The following is a 21,473-nucleotide window of genomic DNA, read 5'->3' as shown; positions in this document are numbered from 1 at the left end:
ATTGGCCAGAGCAGTCACGCTCGAAGGTGATTCGGCTACGGTGATCGGCTGGATGTAGGAGGCACCGGTGGTGTGGGTGGGTACCATTCCTTGTTTCGGAATATTCAGGCCATGACAAGTAGCGACGTTGTCTTCCAGACCAAGTATGTTTATAGAGAGGCTAATGGAGCAACGGATTAGGTGGTCTCGTATATAGCTGACTACTCTGGAAGAACCCTGTGGGTTGGAAAGAGGGAGGAGCCTAGAGCAATGCAAGACTTGTTGTCTTTTTGACTTTTTTGAATATATTCATTCTAGCATTGCATCCGTGGTAGCAGGAAAAAAAAACCTACATCTCCAACTAATGGGCCCTCTATGGGCCAAATAGGCAATATCCACAACTAAAATCTTAGCCAAGGCCCAAGACTTAAATATGTGAGATTGCGGACCTAAGCCTAGCGGGCTTACAAATCCAATACCGAAACGAAACGAGGTGCTAACTCTCCGCGGCACCACCAGGAGGGGCATCCGGCTTAAAGGCCATGGCCGCCTCGGTCGGAAAACTCTCCCCCGCAGCCGTTCTGTGCTCGGTGGCCGCCGCCCATTTCCTGCCTCCTCGGAGCATCGTGTCCTTCAAGACCCCTTCTCCCCTGATCCATTCCCTCCCTTCTTCGAGACCAATTAGGCCGCCGGGTCCCAAATTCCAAGTCCGAGCGGCGAGAACCGACTCCGGTAGCGTCTCACTTGGCTTCAGAGCTCCCTATTTCGAGGTCTTCTCAGTAACCATTTTATTTTACCTTTTCCCTCCTTCGAAAGAGCGACCTCTTTATCACGGATTTTTTTATAATGTTTTTTATGTCGTTTTTTGGGCAGCTTCCGGAGCCCTTGACGGGGAAGGTGTGGAAATTGGATGACTTCGAGCCTTATCCTGCCTTGTTGGTATTTACCAATTTGCTCAATTATGTATCATTTTTATTTTTGATATGTTTTTCCTTTGCTTTTTCCTTGATTGTTTCAATAGTAACAGTTTTATCAAATTAAGTCCCAAATTAAGCACAGGGTTCAGCAGATGCATTTTGTTTGGTTATGAAAATAATGTGGGAGTGCCTCCAATTGTTTTGTAGAAATGATGGAATCAATTACCCATTTCACACACCTGTGGAAACACCTGACCTGATAAGGTTCGAGTATGGAACCTCCTGCGAATGGAAGAGAGATGCATATTGTTGGAAATATGGTTGTGGATGAGGCAGGAATAGAACACCAGAGGCCTTCATGTTAGAACAAGACACCCTTTCATATTCGATAATAGTCTTTTGGCTTCCTAGACTTCTACTTTCTCTAGAAACATGAAGTCTTACAGAATATAGTGATATCATGTTTTTCCTTACTATTTCATCCTATGTGATTTTCGGCTTACCTCTACCCCTCCTTACTTCTGAAGCCACTCCTTTGTACTGATGTGTCCCTCAGCCGGCATTTTACTTGTCCGAACAGTCTAAGTCATCTTTCTCTCAATTTATCATCAATTGATGTTATTTTAGAAATATTAAAAAAATAAATAATAAGCGTCTATATATATAAGAATAAGTGTAGAATTACAAATAAATAAACAAACTTTCAAAAAATAAAGAAAAGTATAAATATATTTAAGAATACTATGATGCTAAATAAGAATATTAATTGTACCTCCTACTCACTATTCTCAAATTTCAAATACAATATTGCGATAAGCAAATCTATGGATAATCAAATGAAGAGGAGAGAGGGGAGAAGAAAATGCCTTTAATAGCATAGGACCTGAGCCACATAGGCAGGCTTCTTATGCCTATATAAGTGCCTAATGTCCCACCATGCAGCTTAGCCATGCACAAGAACCACATTGGCCCAGTGCTATGCAGTCACTAGGCCACATCTGCATATACAGGCGCATATGCAGCTTTGCAATCCACATTTTAAGGAAGTAATTTTGATTCAAGTAGCCCTATTCTGTCTATAAAGATTAGTAATACAAATTTAAACATCTCTCTCAATGTACTAAAAATAACAATATCATACATAATGATGATATTTTAAAAACCATATGTGCTTGTGTTTTTAGACGTTGATTAGAAAAGGATATCAAGCTACATTTAGTACAACTCAAAACTAAACAGTTTCACCTGATAGATGCCAAAATGGGTCTGAAAGATGCATCTCACTGTTCCAGTATCTGATTTCAGTTGGTTTGCCAGAATTTTTTGTTATTTCAGATGAAACATTTACTCGAACTAAAATCTGAAATCATGCTTCTGATAGTTGGTCGTTCATCTTGAACTTTGATTACAATTTCTATCATCTCAGACATGCACTAGAGCTTGCCACCTCTTCACATCGTCCAAGAGTTGGGAATCACGTGTTTGTCAGGATATTGAGTTAAACTTGCTCCATTGTATTGAGTTATAAGTCTTTCATCATGCCCATCTATAATGGAGTTTATGGCTACCTTTTGAGTTCCAACTTTTAAGTACTTGATTTTGCCCATATATGCTCAAAATCTTGACTGGAAATAGAGCTAAAATAGAATTTCACTAGAATTTCAAACTTTATTTGTTCTTCCATGCCTAGTTATGCCAGGGAATGGTTATGATTATTGTTCTTTTTAATTATGGTTTTAACAATATTGTATTAGATTCTGAAATTGGGACTATATACAGAACCTAAAGGGAGGCAGACTAATTAGGAGATAACTGATTATACTCTACTGTCTTTAGCATACAAGACGGATTACACCTTTCTTTGGTCATGCAAGTTAGTAAATGGTCTTCTGTCAATTGAATTCAAGCTATCTGCCACCAAGAAATTGAGATTCATGAATCTATTAGAGGTGTATGTGCATCTCTAATCGTGGAGTCTTCTGAGTATAAAATCCAGCCCTACAATATTTGACATTTAGATTACAAGTGCTGCTACTTCCAAACTGTTTATTTCGAGTTTGTTGTTATATGTTGAAAATATCTTGTGACTTTTATTGAATCAATCTTCATTCTGTTATTGTCAACATTTGTTTAGATATTGTATAATTTGATGCATGCCTTTAAGCGTTTATATGATTTTGCAGGTGATGTTCATCTGCAATCACTGTCCATTTGTTAAACACTTGAAAAAGAATATCGTGAAGCTTACAAATTTCTATATGGGGGTAGGAAGTTTTTTATCGGTCAATCATTCTTCAGTTGATGAACAATATTCCTACCATGTGTTCCTTAATGTGCTGCAGAAGGGGCTGGCAGTTGTTGCAATCTCTTCAAATTCCACAGTTACACACCCACAGGTTATGATGCTATCACTATTTCCTGTGGATAATTTCTTACAGGCAAAAATTGGTTCCTCAATATGAAAAATTTTGCTTGCATTGATGCATATCAGAATCACAAGCAACAATCTTTATTCCACATTAAAAAAGTTTTTATTCTGGAAAATATTTGGCAACTTGTTTTAAGTCTTCTAATACCTTAACATATGTGGGTGTTCAAACAGTAAGGATTGGGTTGATCTTTTCATCTCAAAAGGGAAGTGACAATCTTTTTATATATTAAAGTCTTATTAAAAAGTTTTATTCTGGAAAATATTTGTCAACTTTTGTGATGCCCCTTATTGAAGTATATAACAAACAACTGCAGCCTCATAATAAAAATTATAATATATTAGTCCCTTGTTTTGCTTGTTAGATTAATGTGTTAACAGTTATTCCAAAATATGCAGGATGGGCCGCAATTTATGGCAGAAGAAGCTAAATTGTTTAACTACCCCTTCCCATATCTATTTGATGAGGTAAGGAAGCTCTCTTCAATGGAAAAGTCTTCGCAAATATCTGATGCCGCCAATGTTGGGGACTGACACCTCTATTTGTAACCCTGATTCTGATTATAATCCATCTTAAGAACCTTTTATTCAAATAAAATCACTTTCATCCCCCACCCCTCCTTGCAGTTATTTTTCTGTATCTCAAAGTCATTTTGGAAAGTATGAATAAGCAGGAAAGGATGCAGATGGAGGCTTAGGTGCATTGCAAGCACATGTATCTAACTTATGGAGTATGTATTTAGATGGTTCTTCTAGCACCTGTTTCTTTCCATTTACCTACACATGACAACAAGTGGAAAATTAGGTATTCAACTGCGCCTATATGTTACAAATTTTCTGGGTTCACAATGTTAGGATATTTTTCTGTATGGAATATCCCAAATCAAGTAAATATAATGGTTGCTGTTAAAGAAGAGCCTCCGATACTATAGCTGGCTTCAATAGAATTTAATGCTCATTTATTTTTTTTTGTATGTGACTTATGAAAAATGATAGTTTTATAGATACTATTTTTTCATTTATTCATTGCAAGTGGACAACTAGCTGATCTCATGGATTTGCATCATAATAAAAAAAACAAGGACCTTATAATTCATGCATATCCATCTGTTATGATTCATCCAATCATTTATCTGTTTTTGAAGTCTAGAGGACACCATGTAACCTAAAATATGAATAGACATCATTCTTCTAGAATAGCATAGAAAAGAATGCTTAAAGCAAGAAATTCCATTAGAAAATAGCAATTTTCTTTTGGATTATCACTGTTAAGCTCCAAGTGATATTTGCATGAAACTTGATTCTTCATTAGCAAGCATCTTCATGCAGTCACAAGATGTTGCACGGGCTTTCGGAGCGGTCTGCACGCCAGAGTTCTTCCTTTTTAAAAAGGTAATTGCTTCAACTTGAGGTATGATGATCGAGACTATAAACTTGTGAGCCCTGGTGTTGAGTCAAAAAGATGAGCTGGGATGATGCTCAAAGAATGCAACTAGTAGTCAGCAATTTTGTTGCATTACCATGCCCATGACTCCTTTTGTTCTCATGATTCCTCAATCTACACTCATCATGTGGGGGTTGCCTATAGGATGTTGGTTGTTATTGCTAATTATGTGTAAAAATATTAATTCAGGACTTGGTTGATTATTTTTGTTTGACGATGCTATGAACTTTTGGCCCTTTGATTTTCATGTACAACTGCAATCTAGTTTCTGCGATCTATTAGAAATTCAGATAATATATCCTTTTTTTTGTTAATAGCAAATATGAGAAATATGGAAAAAAGGTGGATAGAAAAAAATTATTTCTGAGAAATTGGAAACTTGTAGCTAGCTTAATTGTCTCACAGTACTTCTTGAAATAGGATGGGAGAAGGCCATTTGAGCTGCTCTACCATGGGCAGTTTGATGACTCACGACCATCAAATAATGTGCCCGTAACTGGAAGGTATCTTTCTGAAATCTAGATCGAATTTTCTTCTTCAAAAAATATGATTCCTCATTAATTTGGTTTGATCTATGTAGGGACTTGAGTCTTGCAATAGACTGTGCTCTTAGCGGCCAACGGTTGTCATCAGTGCAAAAGCCTAGGTAGCATTTTCTCACTGTATTTTCACTATTTCCTTTACACCTATTGGTCTATTTTATTTATGTACTCAACTGCTTCACTCTGTTTTCTGCCATAAGTGTTGGATGCAGCATAAAATGGCATCCAGGAAAAAGCCTGTGATTCTTTACAATATGTCCCGTAATATATGATGTTGAACATATATATTGAGGTGAGTATCGAATTAATTTTTGTATTTGGATATTGGACAATTCTTCTCATTGTATTTTTCTTTTTTGTGGAAAAGTTCTCTGAAATTAATTTTTAAAACGACATGCAGAAAAGCTATAATCTTTAGTTCTTTGACCTTCTTCTGTTCAGTGTCTTGTAAATGTTATCCTTGAGATGGAAACTTGGAAAAAACTATTTTTGTTGTGCTCAATGCCCAATGCCCAATGCAAACACACGGAAGAAAATATTATGCTGTTCAGTTAATTATATATACTGCAGCTTCCTATTTTCTTTTTATCCCACGGACATGGCTGCTTTCTCTTTGATCTTTTTGCTCCTTTGATATCTTGTTAGTTACTCAGCATATTATTAGTTATTTTCAGCATTTCCTTCCTTCACCCTATCAGTTCTCCTTTTTATTCCTTTGTTCTGGCAGACTTATGCTGATAGGAGGATGATCATGGTGCAGGATTCCCCTGAAGACATCAAAATACCAAGGCGGTGCACATTTAATCTTCAAGCCAATTGCTGCATCAACTGAATACATGAATGTAAATGCTAATCAGGTTCATGTAACTACAAATTTGATCTTTTCTTGCTGTTTTCTGTCTTCCCATGTTTAAAAGCCACTTCTTTTATTGGTGAACAAAATAAGGGCATAAGATCCTCGAGTCTCGACTATCATTAACAACATCCTATCTTTTATTCTTGCTACTAGGTGGCCTGTAGTGTGGCACTGCTAATTCTTGTCTTTATATATATATATATATATATATATATATATATATATATATATATATATATATATATATATATATATATATATAGCTCTGCTGTGGTTAAGTGCATGGCAAACATGCTCTATGATTAATGTTGAGGTTCTTTTGGACTGTTCCGTCTCATTGTGTTAAACATGTACCACAGCATGATATCCATATCTTAATAACATATCCATGAGTGTAGTTGATGACTCAGTTTGAGCAGTGGAACCTAAAATGCCTGCATCACTGGTATTTTAAGGATTTTGGGCCTTGGGGTGTGTATTTGATCATGGAATTCCTGATTGTTTAGAAACTGTTTATTCAGACTTCAGACCAATGCTCTTACTTCTGATTTCAAAAGGAAAAGAAACATAATTGCTAAACTAACATGTTAGCAGAAGAATATCCATGAAGAATTACAGCTGCATGCCTAGACAGTGGGCCTTGATAAGCAAAAGTTATTGGGTGCTGATTGTGATGCTTCATTCATTCATCTGTTGTATATTGGATTAGGAATGCTTGAAAAGCCCTGCTCCAACTATGAAGACCAAAATATTAACCACTGTCGCAGTCTCATCACTTCGTTGAGCTTTATTCTTCTAGTCGGAGGGCCTTTCATTCCAGAGAGGAACCTATAAGCTCTCTCAGATTTTAGTTAGATTTACACAGATACTTTCGATAGCATATAAACCTTGATTGGAATGCCTTGATTGGAACTTGGAAAAATCTATATGATGGAGAGCAGCATCATGAAAACTCAGGTGTGGCCGAATTGTTGTAAGACAACATGGGGTGCATAGCCACAGATGAGAAGAATGGTTTTGTGTTTGGGCTGAAACCCTAACCATGTACAAGTCAAGACTAGGTATGCTTGATCATGTTCTTTTCCTTGGATATATTTTAGGCTGACATAGATATGGTGGCATCCCTCCAAAGAGGGTTATGTTGGATCTCTTTACCCTTTTGGTCGGATTTGGTTGGTTTCTTTTAGTCGTCTGGTGTCTGCTTAAAGGGATTTTTGCATGGTCATTTCTACTTTTTTTATTACAGAATTTTTTTTACCTTTTCTATCATTGCAGTTTAAGCTCACAATTCTTATGAAATATCCCCCAAAAAAGGTCCCTATGCATCACTCTGCTATCATAAGGATTAATGCTAGCTGTATATCCACTAGTTGTGGTCGGATCATCAAAAATAAATTCACTAGTTCTGGTATTATATGCACTAATACTGAGAGAATTATGCACTAATTCAAATGCAAGCATTTATAATTACTCGACATGCCTATGGTAGCATTCACTTCTTTTTTAGCCTAAGAATGCGATATATGGCAGATAAGTAATAGATTGCAAGTAGAAATTTGACAACTATTTTCAGCATGATAATAAAGATTTCTCTGTAGCGTGCTCAAATTACACATCTACAAGATTTGGAACATAATAATTCATGAAGCATCATACAGTGACCGCATGTTTTATCATCAATCCCAGATTGACAAGTTATCTATAGGAATTATTGAGTATATTTTTTTCGCAAGAAGTTGATTAGTTTTTCATAGCAACTGATTGGCACCACAAGAGAGCATATCAAGGTCATTACCAAAAAACTTTCTATCATTATTGTAGAAGTAAAGTGCATGACACACAATAAGGTGGTTTTCATTTAATTATTTCACCTGAATTAATGGATAATACCATCAATTTAACAAGCTCATAAACTATCAACCTTGACATGAAAAAGGAGCATTACGTCCTGATGGATGCTGCATTTGGAAGTTTTCCCAGAGTCTAGATTACATTGTGATATAAATTTTTATTTTTGCCTCAAAAATATGTATCACTCTCTACCATTATAATGGAATCTATGGGAAGCACATCACCACCCCAAGGTTGCAACTCCCTGGACTCCACCTTCATGTGCATGGCATGCGCGAAACACCAGTAGTTAATAATTTAAAACCCAGTACCATCATCTCCAAGTATGATTAACAGAGTCGACAACAATGAGATGTGTTAGGTTTGTAAGGCCAACAAGATCGCTAGTAGTAGGATGCAGGAGTGGAATGATGAAGTTCTTGCAAGAGTTTAGCTTCTTCTCTCTCTTCTTTTTTTTTTATTTATTAACCGGATGATTCATACAGACCTAGTACGAATGGATCCAACAAAATCAAAAAACAGCAAATCGCGAAGTGCCATAGGCAATTCTCTCTCCCCACTCCATAGGGTACTTCTAGAGTGGTCGGCTACATACGAGGCCATCCAGTCCGCGGCTCCATTCGCCTTTGTAAAAGCATGCCTGGCTTGGAACTCTACGCCCTCAGCCATGTCCCAGATATCGCACAATAGGGGGTGGCACCCGTGCACACCGCTGGTGCTTCCCGTAATCCAGCTGATCACTGTAGCTGAGTCCTCCTCAAGGAGTACTGCTCTAGCACCCAGGATACATCGGGCATGGCCCATCCTTGACTAAGCCGCCCTCAGCTCAACCTCTGGGACCAAGGCCTCGAAAATCTGGTGCCCTCCAGCAGCAACTACTCTCGAGTCGAGGCCCTGGTGACAAAAGCCCTACCTCCCCTCCTACCACCCTCACAAGAGTTAAGCTATCGATGGATAAATATTCTGCTGCAAGCACTCAGAAAATAAAACACAAAAACTATCCAAAGATTTGGAAACTGAACATCAATCACTTTTTATGGAGGTCACCATAACTTGTATTCACTTTCTACATTCAGAAGAATTAAAACAAAAACAAAAAGGAAAAAAATTTGTGCAGTAATCAATACAATTCAAGATTTTTTGCAGCAACCAATACAATTCAAGATACAGCATGTATTTTTTTTTCGTGTGTGTCAATTTTTGTGTACCTGAATATGGCCGGCGGCTTGGCCGGGTCCGGCCAGCCAACTGTAAAGTAAGAGCATGGCAAGTAAATAGGACCACAAAGGAGAGTGACAAACTAAGGAGCAGGACATGGCACATGAGACTCCATGAGCTCTCGCTTTAGAGTCCATAAGCATCACCGGCTGGGGACGAGGACCCAAGCTGTTATCTGTTCTTTTCCCGGCCGTCGCTGTTCTCTGTGGCCCTTGACAACCAAGATCCAGTGAATGATGACACCATGGTCCCTTGGTTGGCCAACTTTTTTCATTAAGAACTCTGTGGCAGAGGAACCCTACCAAGAAGCCACAGATGGAGATGAGCGGACGGGAGACCAAAGATATGATGGGAATTTGCAATAGAGAAATTGTAAATAGGGAAGCAAGAAGAAAGAAACTAAGGTAACAATTATTGTATCTGTGAGGGCCCGGTCCATTGACTGGCCTGCACATGAATTGGGCCGCAAGCCCATATGAGCGAGGGCTCACACGCCCCGTGTGTGGGAGAGGGAGAAGTCGGACTCCGAACATGAGTCCTCTTCTTCCCTGATTCTGCAGGGGGAAGGAGACGGAAGGAGGCCAAATCCTTCCATATTTGAGCCGGTTTTCTCTATAAAAGTGAGCCCCCACCTCTGTCGAGTGCCACCGCTTCTCTTTCGATGAGTCCACAGTTTTCTGTTCTTATGCTCACCGAAGATCGAAGCTAGAGACACCGTCGAAGCTGAGGTGAAGCTCTGATCTTTCTTCTCTTAGCTTCCTCTTCTTCCCATGGTCCAAAAGCACCATCACCAGTCGAAGAATCGACCAAAAATCGATTAAAAGTCTTATGTTCATGTCCCTTGTTTTCGTTGTTTTTCTCTCTTTCCAACCATCATCGCCGTTGGCGTCCGTCGTCAAGTGCTTTGGCCCCTTCTTTGCATCGGCCCCGAGCCGGAGCCAGATCCCCACTAGTTGGCGAGCGGGCTTTGATCCGAGTACATCAAGACCAAAAATTTCTCTTTTCGGCGCTGTTTTTTGGTTTGATTTTGGTCGGTTAGCCACTACCGACCGCCCTCCATCTCATGTCTCCACTGCCTACTACCACCTCGTCGGACCACAACCACGGCAGCCACTAGCTCGTCTCCCTTCCTCCTCTATTTTGCCTAGAAAGAAGAAGAAAGAAGAAGAAGAAAAGAAGAGGAGAGAGAAAGACATCCTTCTCTTTCTCTCTCTTATTTTCTTTCTTGTTCCTCTCTCTTATTTCTTCTTTTTCTTCTCTCTCTTTCTCTCTCTAGAAGACCTATGGATCCTAGTATAGGGTCATGTCGACATGCTCTATAAACTCGAGTTGACTCTTGAAAAGAGGCCATAAACTACCATAGTGCTCGGGCCCTTTTAAGTGCCCCTAGAACCCACTGATGATGAATCATGTCATATGATCTTTGCCTTGATCGAGTCCATACCTCATAATTTATTGATTGAGTTGCTTAGAGCTGACATGTCCGGAGCCACCAAACACTATCAGCCAACCACCCATCTTTTTATTATTATTTTAATATGATTAAATTCATCAAATCGAAATTAATTATGCTTTTAATATTTTAAATGGTTTTAATTGTTGCCTAGCGAAGTTTGACAATCCAAGACAAGATGTAAGTAACTCTGACACTTCTTATTAGTTTTCAAATTTTTTCTTATTTTCTGATATTATAAAAATACAAAAATAATATTAAATGTTGATGATATTATATTTTCTTAAAATCAATGGTCGGGCATATGATATTATGAAACTCATGATTTATTATGAAATAATTGTTCCATGATCATTTTACCATTAAGCACTATTTATGAACTATGAACTCTATATTTATGAAATTTGTATTTTATTATGAAAAGAATAATTTCATGATTATTCTACTATTAAAGGTTTAATTATAGACTACAGACTCTTTAAAGTCTTTTAGCGATTTATTCATGTATGATTTAAGAAAATATTACTTAAGAAAATTTGTTTTAAAAAATGACTATGGGCTCTAAAATAGCCATGTACGGCCTTCGCCGGTGGGTTATAGTAGCTTAGCATACAACCCTCGTCGACGGGTTATAGTAACTTGGCATACAGCTCTTGTCGGTGGGTTATAGTAGTTTAGCATACGACCCTCACCAGCGGGTTATAGTAGCTTGGCATACGGCCCTTGCCGGCGGGTTATAGTAGCTTGGCATATAGACTTCGCCAACGGGTTATAGTAGCTTAGCATATGGCCTTGGTTGGCGGGTTATAGTAGCTTGGCATACGACCCTTGCTAGCAGATTATAGTAGCTTAGCATACGACTTTGTCAGCATGTTATAGTAGTTGGCATGATATTGATTATGACCCTGTTATGGTTATAAGATGATCTTAGTATTTAGTCCAAGAGAATTATTATAAATTATGATATTGCAAAATGACAAATGATTTATGACTTTGTAAAATTAGCACGATTTATGATTTTGTTTATGCACATGGAATCATGTTTATGAAATATGGATGATTTGTTCATGCATGATTTGATTTATGATTTGTTTTGATATATTGTACTATGAAATACTTTATTTTTGCAAGAATTGTTATTTTTCTTAAATGATGCATTGATATGAAAAACCTTATGCTTGATCCGGTAAGATAGTGAAAGGTTTACTTATTGAGTTGTGTCGCTCATATACTTCTATTTTTTATTTTTTTCTCTCCAAACGAATAAGATCAATAGGAATAAAAGATGGTCCAGGCTTGGAGTTCACGCTAGCAAGCTTGACGATTTTGTAGTAGAATTGTAGTATTTTAATTAACTATGAATTTGTAGTTAATGATTTTTTGAATATTAAGGATTATGGGTTTATTATTTATGTCTAGAGAAGGGCTCAGTGGTGTAGTTATGTCTATAAAGTTTCGATTATGTGTTCAAGAATATTTAAATGTCAGATTTAGATACCCTCTACCTGCTTCTTTTTGTTTAGTAAATAAAATTAGACTAATTTTATCGTGCTATATAAATTTTTATTGTGGGCTTGGTGTTACTGTGGACAATATCCTACGGTAGCACGGCTAATGCTTCGGATCTTGGGCGTGACATGAGGTACATGGAGTTTAACATAATTTAGCAATCTCAAAATGATAGGCTTATGTTATGGGACAGCAGCATGGTATTTCGTAGGGTCTGGAAAATGGATACCCAATGAAATTATAGGGGAAACGAAGAAAAAGATTAGCAGGTGAAGGAGAGTGTATTCCAGAATCCACAACAAAGCTTAAATTTAAGGCTCCTAAATTATATTTTTACTATAAAATCAAAGAAAGCCTAATTTTAACCCTTGATCAACTAGAAGCAACCTTGAAAGCTACTTGTCTTGCGCTATCCCTTAAATTTCGATTTACTTTCCACAAAACCAACATCCAGAGAAATTGCTAAAATTTTGAAGCAATATCAGCTCAAGCACTCTTGGCTTTACAAAAGAAGTCAAACACAAGACATCCATAAAGAGCCCCTCATGATGCAGAAAATATATATAACAAAGTAAGTGGAACTATGATGCATAAACTATACATGCCCTTGTTTTTTGTTCTTTAATCGAAAAGGACCCTGTAAATTTAACTATACATGGCCTTAGGAAGCCAAAATTGTTAATGACTGGCATCAATAGGAGTTTTTCAGAGGCTCCGAGGATCTAGAAAAGCTACTGCAGGCTGCTGCTCTGGCACTGTCTTCAGCACCCTTATAAGCTCCATCAGCATCCATGAGATTTTGATACTCAACCCTAATTTCCTTGAGCAAAGCCACCACATCTCTCATGGAGGGACGCTCCTTCGGCACTGCATTCACACAAAGGAGACCCACACCAAGCACTTGAACCATTTCCTGTACAATCAAATCTGTTTGATTCCTTAACCCCTCATCAAGTAAGTCAGCAGCCTTAGCAGTAGGTCTTCTCAACTCCCTCCGGACCCATTCGGCGATGTGGTATCCTCCTGGAATCCTATCATCAGCTGGTTGCATCCCAGTTAAGATCTCCAAGAGAACAACGCCATAGCTATAAACATCACTCTTCTCTGTGATCTTTATACTGTAACTGTATTCTATACACCAAAAAACAAAACAAACAAACAAAAAAACTAGTGATAGTCTGAATACATGATGAGAGATGATAAGCTGCTGGAATTTAGACATATAGAAGAAGTTTCAGGAAGTTAGAATCGTTTGCTTACCAGGAGCAATGTAACCACAAGAACCAAGCACCATGCTACAAGGTCTTCTGTAACCTGAATCATCCATGAGCTTTGCAAGTCCGAAATCTGCAAGATAGGCTTCAAACTGTGGACCAATTAATATGTTGTTGGCCTTGATATCCCGGTGGATGATCGGAGGATTGCAGTCATGGTGGAGATAGGCCAAGCCCTCAGCTGCACCTAGTGCAATCTTATACCTGGAATCCCACTCTAGAATGACCTTACTGCTTCTATGAAGCAAGTTATCCAAACTTCCATTGCTGATATAGTCAAATAAGAGCAATTGAGGACTTCCATTTCTCTTAGAGCAGCAGCCCAGAAGCCTTACTATGTTCTTATGTCTGATGGACCCAAGAGTCTTCACTTCCGCAGTGAAAGGATCCCTTCCTGGGAACTCCCCAATCCTTTCTGGCCATAGTTTCTTCACAGCAACCATAAGCCCAGTTCTGGTCTCAACCTTATAGACCGCACCAGAAGAACCGTTTCCAATGATGTTAGAATCCGATAACCCCTTTACAACATCATCTATAGAGAAATCCAACTTCTGAAAGGGTGTAAAGTGCCATTCTTGCATTTCCTCGTCTTTCTTCAAATTATTTGCGGCCGGCTTCTGAGCCCTTAGCATCAGCAACGTTCCCAATATCATTACAACAACAGTCAAAGCAAGACCAATAACGAGGAGAAGGATGACCCTCCTTGAAGGATGACTTCTTTGGTATCTATGAAAACAGTCGTTATGGACTGTACATAACTGTTGATTACCAGAAAAAAATGTCATTGGAAGCTGTCGGAAGAACAGAGTATCAGGGAGATAGCCCGAGAAATTATTGTATGAAACGTCGAGAAAAACCAAATTTCCAAGGTCAGCCAATATGGCTAATGATCCTGTCAGCATGTTATGCGAAAGATCTAGGCTGGCCAGCTTTGAAAGATTTGAAACTCCTTGAGGAAGAGGGCCTGAGAGATAGTTCCAACTCAAATTCAGCACTATATCAAGTCCCTGCAACCGACCAATCTCGTCAGGGATTGGGCCAGAGAGTCTGTTGCTGCTTATATCCAAGGACTGCAAATCCTTGCAAAGACCCAAGGACTTGGGTATCAAACCAGTGATGCAATTCCCATTTAATGCAAGCTTACTTAGAAATCTGAGCTTACTCAACAACTCAGGAACTGCTCCTGAGATTCTATTCCGTGAAAGGTCTAGGACATTGAGAAGCTGAAGAGATTCGAAGGAACTAGGAATCATGCCTTGGAGCCTGTTCTCGTGCAAATCAACCATTTCAAGCTGGATGCAGTTGCCGAGTTCAGGCGGGACTTCACCAGAGAGCTGGTTTTCAGACAACTCGAGGAAGCTCAGACTGTGCAGGAGCCCGATTTCCGGTGGTATTCTGCCTGAAAACCGATTGAATCCAAGCCGGAGCCGGGTCAAGCTGGTGCAGTTGCCAATGTGTGATGGGAGATCACCAAAAAGCCCATTAGAGATCAGCATGAGTTCGCTCAAGCTTTTGATGCTGAATAGAGAATCTGGTAGCGAACCAGAGAGGAGGTTATACGAAAGATCCATGGATTGGAGATTTTTGCAGTAGCCTATCTCAAAAGGTATGCTCCCACGTATCTGATTCTGCCATGCAAAGAACTGACTCAGCTCCGTCAGCTGCCCGATACCAGCCGGGATTTCACCTGAGAGCCTATTGTTATCCAATTCTAGCTGCTTCAGACTGGAAAGATTTCCAATGAAAGGTGGAATCTTGCCGGAGATATTGTTGTAAGACAGTAGGAACACCTCTAGTGACAGCAAATTTGAGAAGGATGCTGGGATTTCGCCGGTCAGGGAATTCAAGGAGAAATCCATAACAGTCAAACCACTACAATTACCAAGTGATCCTGGAATATTACCATTGAAGCTGTTCTTCCAAAGCAACACTCTCTTTAGATTTCTCAGAAGGCCTAACTCAGCTGGGATCTCACCTGTAAGCTGATTCTGGTAAAGAAAAATGTTCTCAAGGGCCGAGCAATTCGCAATTTGTGGCGGAATGGTTCCAGAGAGATTAGCTGTGTATATAGAAAGAGTCCTTAGATTCTTCAGTTCTCCAAAGCTGGACGGAATATGGCCAGAGACTGCAGTGTCTGCTAGACCCAGAAAGACTAGTCCTTGGCACTGAGAAATGTTGACTGGAATTTCTCCAAAGAGTCCTGCGTTTCCTCCTGCCCGAAAAGTTTCGAGAAGCGAAAGCTTGCCAAGCTCTGCTGGAATCATCCCGGTCAGCTGGTTGTCGACTAGCTCCAACCGTCTGAGCTGTGAGCAATTGCTGATCTCTGGTGGGATTCGGCCTTTTAATGAGTTCGAGTTCAGGTAGAGAGAGCGCAATTTCAAAAGCTTTCCAATCTCAGGTGGTATGCTTCCATTTAGATGGTTGTAGCTGAGGTCTAGAGTGACCAAAGAAGTCAGGTTAGAGACCATTGCCGGAATCTCTCCAGTGATGTTTGTATCATATAGGACTACTGTGGTGAGGGAATTGAGCAAGAGGAGTTGAGTGGGGAAGGTGGTGGGAAGGTTGATGGATTTGATATTGATTTCTGAAACTAAACCACTTCTAGAGCATGTGATGAAAGCCCATCTGCATGGGGTTTGGTGGATTTGATTCCATGTAGAGAACAAAGAGGAGGAAGGAGAAGAGTTGAAGGTTGAAAGCCATGAGAGGAGGGCAAGGCCTTCATGGTTTAGACCAGAGGTGGGAAGAAGAAAGGATGAGATTGACAGCAATGTGATGCCGAGGAGAATTGGATATGTCGGCATACTGAATCAAAGCAGTCTACCCCTTCTTCCTCTGCTAAATCTTTCCTGAGTTTGAAATGGGTTCAGCCTTTCAGTATATTTACTGAAGGTCAAATCCAAACACCGAATTCAAGCTAATTAAAATTGTGGTCCAGCCCTATAATGGCCATCATCGCATTTTCTTGTTGGAATTATTGGCAATGAGATCCTTATAAGTATCTACATACTATTTGAATTCCTACCACTTTGATGGAGAGACCGAAGCGCAAGTTGTGTGGTTGTCTTGTGCTCATTGGATGCTCTTAGGATAGGGAATAAACTGTGCCTGGTGATGTTGCTATTTCCTTATGCATGGCCTTCAAAGTGAGGAAAAGATATAAGTTGTTCCTTGAGAGTTTCACAATTATGCAATCTTTCCTAAGCAGCCATACTTTCTTTCGCTTTCCCTCATTTTTCATCGCATTGGTTTCTTCTGAGTTTTTGATAACTACTGCTTTGGATGTGCGCGATGTCTGTGATGTACGCATTTGCATATATCTGGTTAGTGTTCTGCAAATAAGATTTCAAAACATGTTAAACGTATTTGTGCAGGAAGAATAGGTACAAGGTAGGTTCAGGATAAGTCTTGGGACATGGACATAAACATTAAAACAAAAAGGTCTCTTTTTTTTTTTCGAAGTTCAAACTTTGTTTTAGGTTGGATGCAAAACATGGGCATATTGCAGTTCTTCACTGTAATACCATACCCATGCATAATTTCTACAGGCTTTACCTGAAGACAAGCAGTTGTCAGGCTTTGGTTTGCCTGCACCAATTAAGTTATTGTCGGCGCAGCAGCTGATCTACTTCAAATATTCATTTTAATAGTCGAAAAATATTGAATCTAAAGGAGGTAAATGAAACAATTCTGAAAAGTTGGGAAACGCCGTATCCTTTGGTGTTGAAAAGGATACATGGCATGCACATGAAAAAAAGCAGAGAGGAAGGAGCTGCCCTTAACTTAGTACCTATCTTTGGAGCCCTGAAGGATCACATAGGTGCTTTTTATCATGATGAAGCCAGGAAAAGTTTCCACTTCCCACCTTTACTTAGTTCTGCAAAGTAATCACTTCTGAAAAATCAGATCATACATGTTAGGTTGAAACATAAGTACAATCAAAAATCTAATTTACTTAATAAATAAATGCATGTATAGTATCGTGGAAAACGCAAGTATTGCATGTTATCATGGATTAGATAAGGAATATGGGGTTTATATACTATTTCATGTAAATGCAAGCACATCTGTAGTCAACATACAGAACAATGCTGGTCTCCTAACGGCGTTATTCAGCATGGATACAAGTTCGATGTACACTTTCAGAGTTCAGACATAGTACCATGATCATGCAAGTCAACTAAATTACAGCAACAAAATGGTTCATTATTCTTGCGTTAAGAGTAATTAGTCTCTGTGTAATAAATTCTATGGATGATGTAGATATTGTAACATGTAACTGAAACAGCATGAGAAATTTGCAATACTCATCATATGATTTTGCTATCATGGTTTTTATTTGCAGGGAGCAGAACATAGTAAGATGTTAAATAACTAATCTATGATAGGAAAATCTATGTCATGAATTTGATATGTTCCCTTCAAGGAGATAGCTGAATGCCTGAGAATTGAGGGCTTTCCCATTTTCCATCCCTTATGAATTATCCTTCTTTTGACTACCCCTTCCTCACCATGAAGCCTACCTCTTCCCAAGTATTTTGTCCTCCAAATACGAAGGTGTTATCCGCTCCGAGGAAGGAATATAAGAGTACATTCTAAAAGACAGACAGGAAAACATGGTAATCTTTTGGATTATACTTAGAATTATGAAGGTGGTTGATTAGTGGGACACTGCAAGCCCACTTAGGAGGGTGAGCATGGTGGCATGCAGGCAAATGTATTTTGGATTATCTTTAGTTGATTTGACAACTCATTGGTAAATGGTGGAAAAAGACTCCATTTGAATTCCAATAAGAATAATGTTTCACATGGTATAGTGACAAAAGAGATCAGTTTGAGTTTCTTCTGATGTGGGTAATTTCTATTCATTCTGTGAGTAGCTGATTAGTAGCAGTGGAGGAGATCATAGACATCCATTCATTGTTCTTGTGACAAAGCAATACTTGTGGGTGCAATTGAGGTTGCATAAATAATTGAGATAAGGTGGCAGAGGTGCTTGTTAGAAGCTCTAATGCTTGTCAAGGCCCCTTCAAAATTCAAAGTGTTGCTTGTGGCTTGTTCAACAAATTGAGTGCTAGTGAGGTATTATCAAAGAATTTAGGTAAGTATTTAGGAGGGTGCTGTCTATGAGATTGCACTGTGGAATCTGAAAATCACATCTCTACCTCTTGCCCTTCTCCACTGAAATTTGGAGTGCTATCTCTTATTCACTTGATGTTACAACCCTTGTGGGAGATCTATGGGATATCTGTACAAGGTGGAGAAAATCTCAATTCCCTGAGGATTTGCATCAAACGGCCTTCATGCTGATTGCGACTGTTGCGTGGATTTGCTGGCAGGTGCGAAATGTTCGAATCTTTCTCGATCGGAGCACCTCTATAGCAGCCTTTGTTCACAAAATTATCCATCTTTTGAATGACTAGTCTATCTTCTGTGATCAAAAGGAGCTTTGTGCTTTTGGAAAGATGTGGGCCAAATTGAAATCCTTCCTTTCTGTTGTTAATGGCACTTTTGGCAGCTGATTTGAAGCCGGTTGGTGAATCATGCTCTCATGTTGATCTATGTTTATTGCTAGATCTCATGATGAGATGCCTTGTATGCTTGTAGGAAAAGTTTTTTATGAGTATATGGTGGTTGCCACGATCTTTGGCTCGTGATCTCATGTCAGAAGTGTGGCAGTTTGTATATATGTACTGGTCCAATTGAGGAGAGACAAAATTCTCTCAACCAGCTCAACATAAATATCTCAGAAATATTTTGGAATAAGTAGAAAATTTGGTTAAAGTAGTGTTTAGGTTTTTTTTTCTTTCATTAATGATTCAAGAACTAAGATGCATAATCTCTATTTATAGTAGGAACATCCGTCATTGCACAATTCAGGTTGGATTTCTATCTTAGTTTGAATAAAACCAGCTTTCACATAATAGAGATGATCAGTAGAAATAAATATAAAAAAATTAAATCTTATGGGATGTAGATCTCGACTCGTACATAAACTTTGCCTGCAGTTACTCTGCTTAATTCTTCCTACATTGGAAGATATGCTCAATCAAAACCTTTCTTTAAAAGAAAATCTTCATTTTAATTGACTTATTTCGGAGCCCAAAAGATAGAATTTAGCCTTGATCGGTAGTCGTACCCTTTGCAAGATAGCGTCACATCATAGAATCAGAATGTTATTCGATTAAAAAAAATGATCATCACAATTAAGCATTGTATTGCTAAGTTATGACCTCCAAAAGTTTGACATGTAATTTGGCTTTTCAATATGGTAAATCTTGCTCCTCAATTCTATCCATTCCTACTTGTAGTGGTTTAAATGGTTCACATCAAATTCGATGATCCGCTTAGATCACTCATGCATACATATACGTATGTATGTATGCATGTATGTATGTATATAATATTGAAGCGAGTTTAGAGTTTCTCCTATTTAGTTTTTTCGCCCATCATAATATATTAGCGATATCGCGGCCATTATTCTTGTATTTCACATGAATCAAAGATGAGTGGTTAGATATGTACCCAAGAAAAAAAAAAAAGGAGAGATGGTTAAATAGGATTCCTGCAGACCGGTTTGGTATGGAATAGTAGTGGACCTATTGGTTAGGATGGGTCCAAAGATTTTGGGTACCATCCAATCCCGGTCATGTGATACATATTGGGACTAAATGGCTTACTTTTACTAACCCAACTCTATTTGAACTCAGATGGACTCGAGATTGATAATCTACCCCACATATAACATATATTTACTCTTAACATCCTTCAATTTTGTATTAAAAGTTAAATTACACTCTCAGGCTATACCATTAATGAATTGTTTAGAGGGCATATAGGTAAAGGAGCTCACGAAACCCGGACATCCACTTAGGACTTGACACCCGGCTCAATATTTGTTTAATATAAATTTGATGCAAATAGGATACTTTTTTTTTTCTTTTTTTTGGTACAAGGCGGCTCACACTTGATGGGTGTGAATACGGCTAATAAAATCAGAAAACAAAAGGCTACATAGGGGCTCCAGTGCAGACACGTGATCCGTCCAGATAAACTCTTCGAAGTGATGAGCAGCAAAAGAGGCAACTTAGACAGCGACACAGTTTGCCTCCCTATAAACATGCGTGGCCTAGTAGAAGCCACTCCCCCAGTAGTCTGCGGATGTCATGGAGTAGCGGTCTCTCCTCAGTAGTACACTTTCGACCCCGGACCCACTAAATCACTGTAGTTGAGTCTTTCTCGAGGAGGATACAGTTCGTGCCCAACACCTATCTCGCATACGTAATATCCTCATATGCAGCTCTGAGCTCGACGCACACAACAGATCATGTCGAAAATTTGCTGCCTCCCACTGCCACCAGTCTGGCATCATGGTTCCTGATGACGAATTTTACACCTCCGTAGTTTTCTCCTTCGTCCATGCTACCGTCGTGGTTCTTGATGAACGGCAAAATAGGACACTAGTTTCACCACAGCGAATCCCTCTCAAACACTAAACCAAAATAATTTCATGATTTCGATCCACTTCTATCCAGCCAAGCAAATCTAAGTGACAGAAGAAAGATACATCCACATCTATCTCTCTCACTCTAACTGCCTGCTTAAAAAAAAAAATATGCACCCAAACTTTTATTTTTGTGTGCACCCAAGCCCTTCGAAACGCTAACAACCACTTCCATAATGCCATGATCTCATTTCCCCAATCAGCACGAATAATGAGGCACCTTCCCCGGCCTTCCCCATACCAATCTGGGCCTATCCAGACCAGCTCGACACGTGGACCCCGACCAAGTGGCCGACCCATGTGCAACTCCCCACTCCCCCATGTCCGGCCCCGCCGCTCCGTCCATCGATCCAACGGCTATAATCCAGTTCCAGAGAGGAATCCCGGATCGGACGGCCAGGAATGCGCGAGACTACGGGCGCGTCCGGTGGACCGCGGCGGCAGCATCCCCCAGCGGGGCGCGAAACATCCGGGAACACCCTGTCCAATAGCTGTCGC

General features: G+C 39.3%; 2 protein-coding genes across 3 annotated transcripts; one reads left to right on the top strand and one right to left on the bottom strand.

Annotated features, from left to right (window-relative positions):
- Window positions 1-449: 449 nt before the first annotated feature.
- On the top strand, window positions 450-6,315 carry LOC103713753 (Thioredoxin superfamily protein). 2 transcript variants are annotated; one of them, XM_008800773.6, is made up of 10 exons: window positions 450-749; window positions 853-918; window positions 3,080-3,160; window positions 3,239-3,292; window positions 3,724-3,792; window positions 4,654-4,716; window positions 5,189-5,271; window positions 5,349-5,414; window positions 5,511-5,602; window positions 6,038-6,315. In XM_008800773.6, the coding sequence occupies exons 1-9, from the start codon at window positions 522-524 to the stop codon at window positions 5,551-5,553; spliced, it is 753 nt and encodes a 250-aa protein (XP_008798995.3). In that variant the 5' UTR covers window positions 450-521; the 3' UTR covers window positions 5,554-5,602; window positions 6,038-6,315. The 2 variants fall into 2 exon arrangements, with proteins under 2 accessions (XP_008798995.3, XP_008798996.3); XM_008800774.6 differs by having other exon boundaries at window positions 451-749; window positions 6,071-6,315.
- A 6,350-nt stretch (window positions 6,316-12,665) lies between these two features.
- On the bottom strand, window positions 12,666-16,428 carry LOC103713757 (uncharacterized). The gene is made up of 2 exons (XM_008800775.6): window positions 13,458-16,428; window positions 12,666-13,328 (listed from the first exon to the last, which is right to left on the bottom strand). Exons 1-2 carry the CDS (start codon window positions 16,273-16,275, stop codon window positions 12,889-12,891), a joined length of 3,258 nt encoding a protein of 1,085 aa, XP_008798997.4. The 5' UTR covers window positions 16,276-16,428; the 3' UTR covers window positions 12,666-12,888.
- Between the last annotated feature and the right edge of the window lie 5,045 nt (window positions 16,429-21,473).

Source organism: Phoenix dactylifera, chromosome 2 (assembly GCF_051530095.1).
Source record: "Phoenix dactylifera cultivar Ajwa chromosome 2, Ajwa_hap1_PhDact_Kaust_v1.1, whole genome shotgun sequence".
NCBI lineage: Eukaryota > Viridiplantae > Streptophyta > Magnoliopsida > Arecales > Arecaceae > Phoenix > Phoenix dactylifera.
The sequence above is the reverse complement of the archived record's forward strand: the minus strand, read 5'-3'. Positions and strand labels throughout refer to the sequence as shown.

Bases quoted from the DNA above. Each gene is read 5' to 3' on its own strand.
- LOC103713753 (XM_008800773.6), top strand. From the start codon at position 522: ATGGCCGCCTCGGTCGGAAAACTCTCCCCCGCAGCCGTTCTGTGCTCG. The intron at 4,717-5,188 runs GTAATTGCTTCA...TTCTTGAAATAG, and splicing joins AGTTCTTCCTTTTTAAAAAG to GATGGGAGAAGGCCATTTGA. The intron at 5,272-5,348 runs GTATCTTTCTGA...TGATCTATGTAG, and splicing joins AATGTGCCCGTAACTGGAAG to GGACTTGAGTCTTGCAATAG.
- LOC103713757 (XM_008800775.6), bottom strand. From the start codon at position 16,275: ATGCCGACATATCCAATTCTCCTCGGCATCACATTGCTGTCAATCTCA. The intron at 13,329-13,457 runs GTAAGCAAACGA...TTTGGTGTATAG, and splicing joins TTGTGGTTACATTGCTCCTG to AATACAGTTACAGTATAAAG.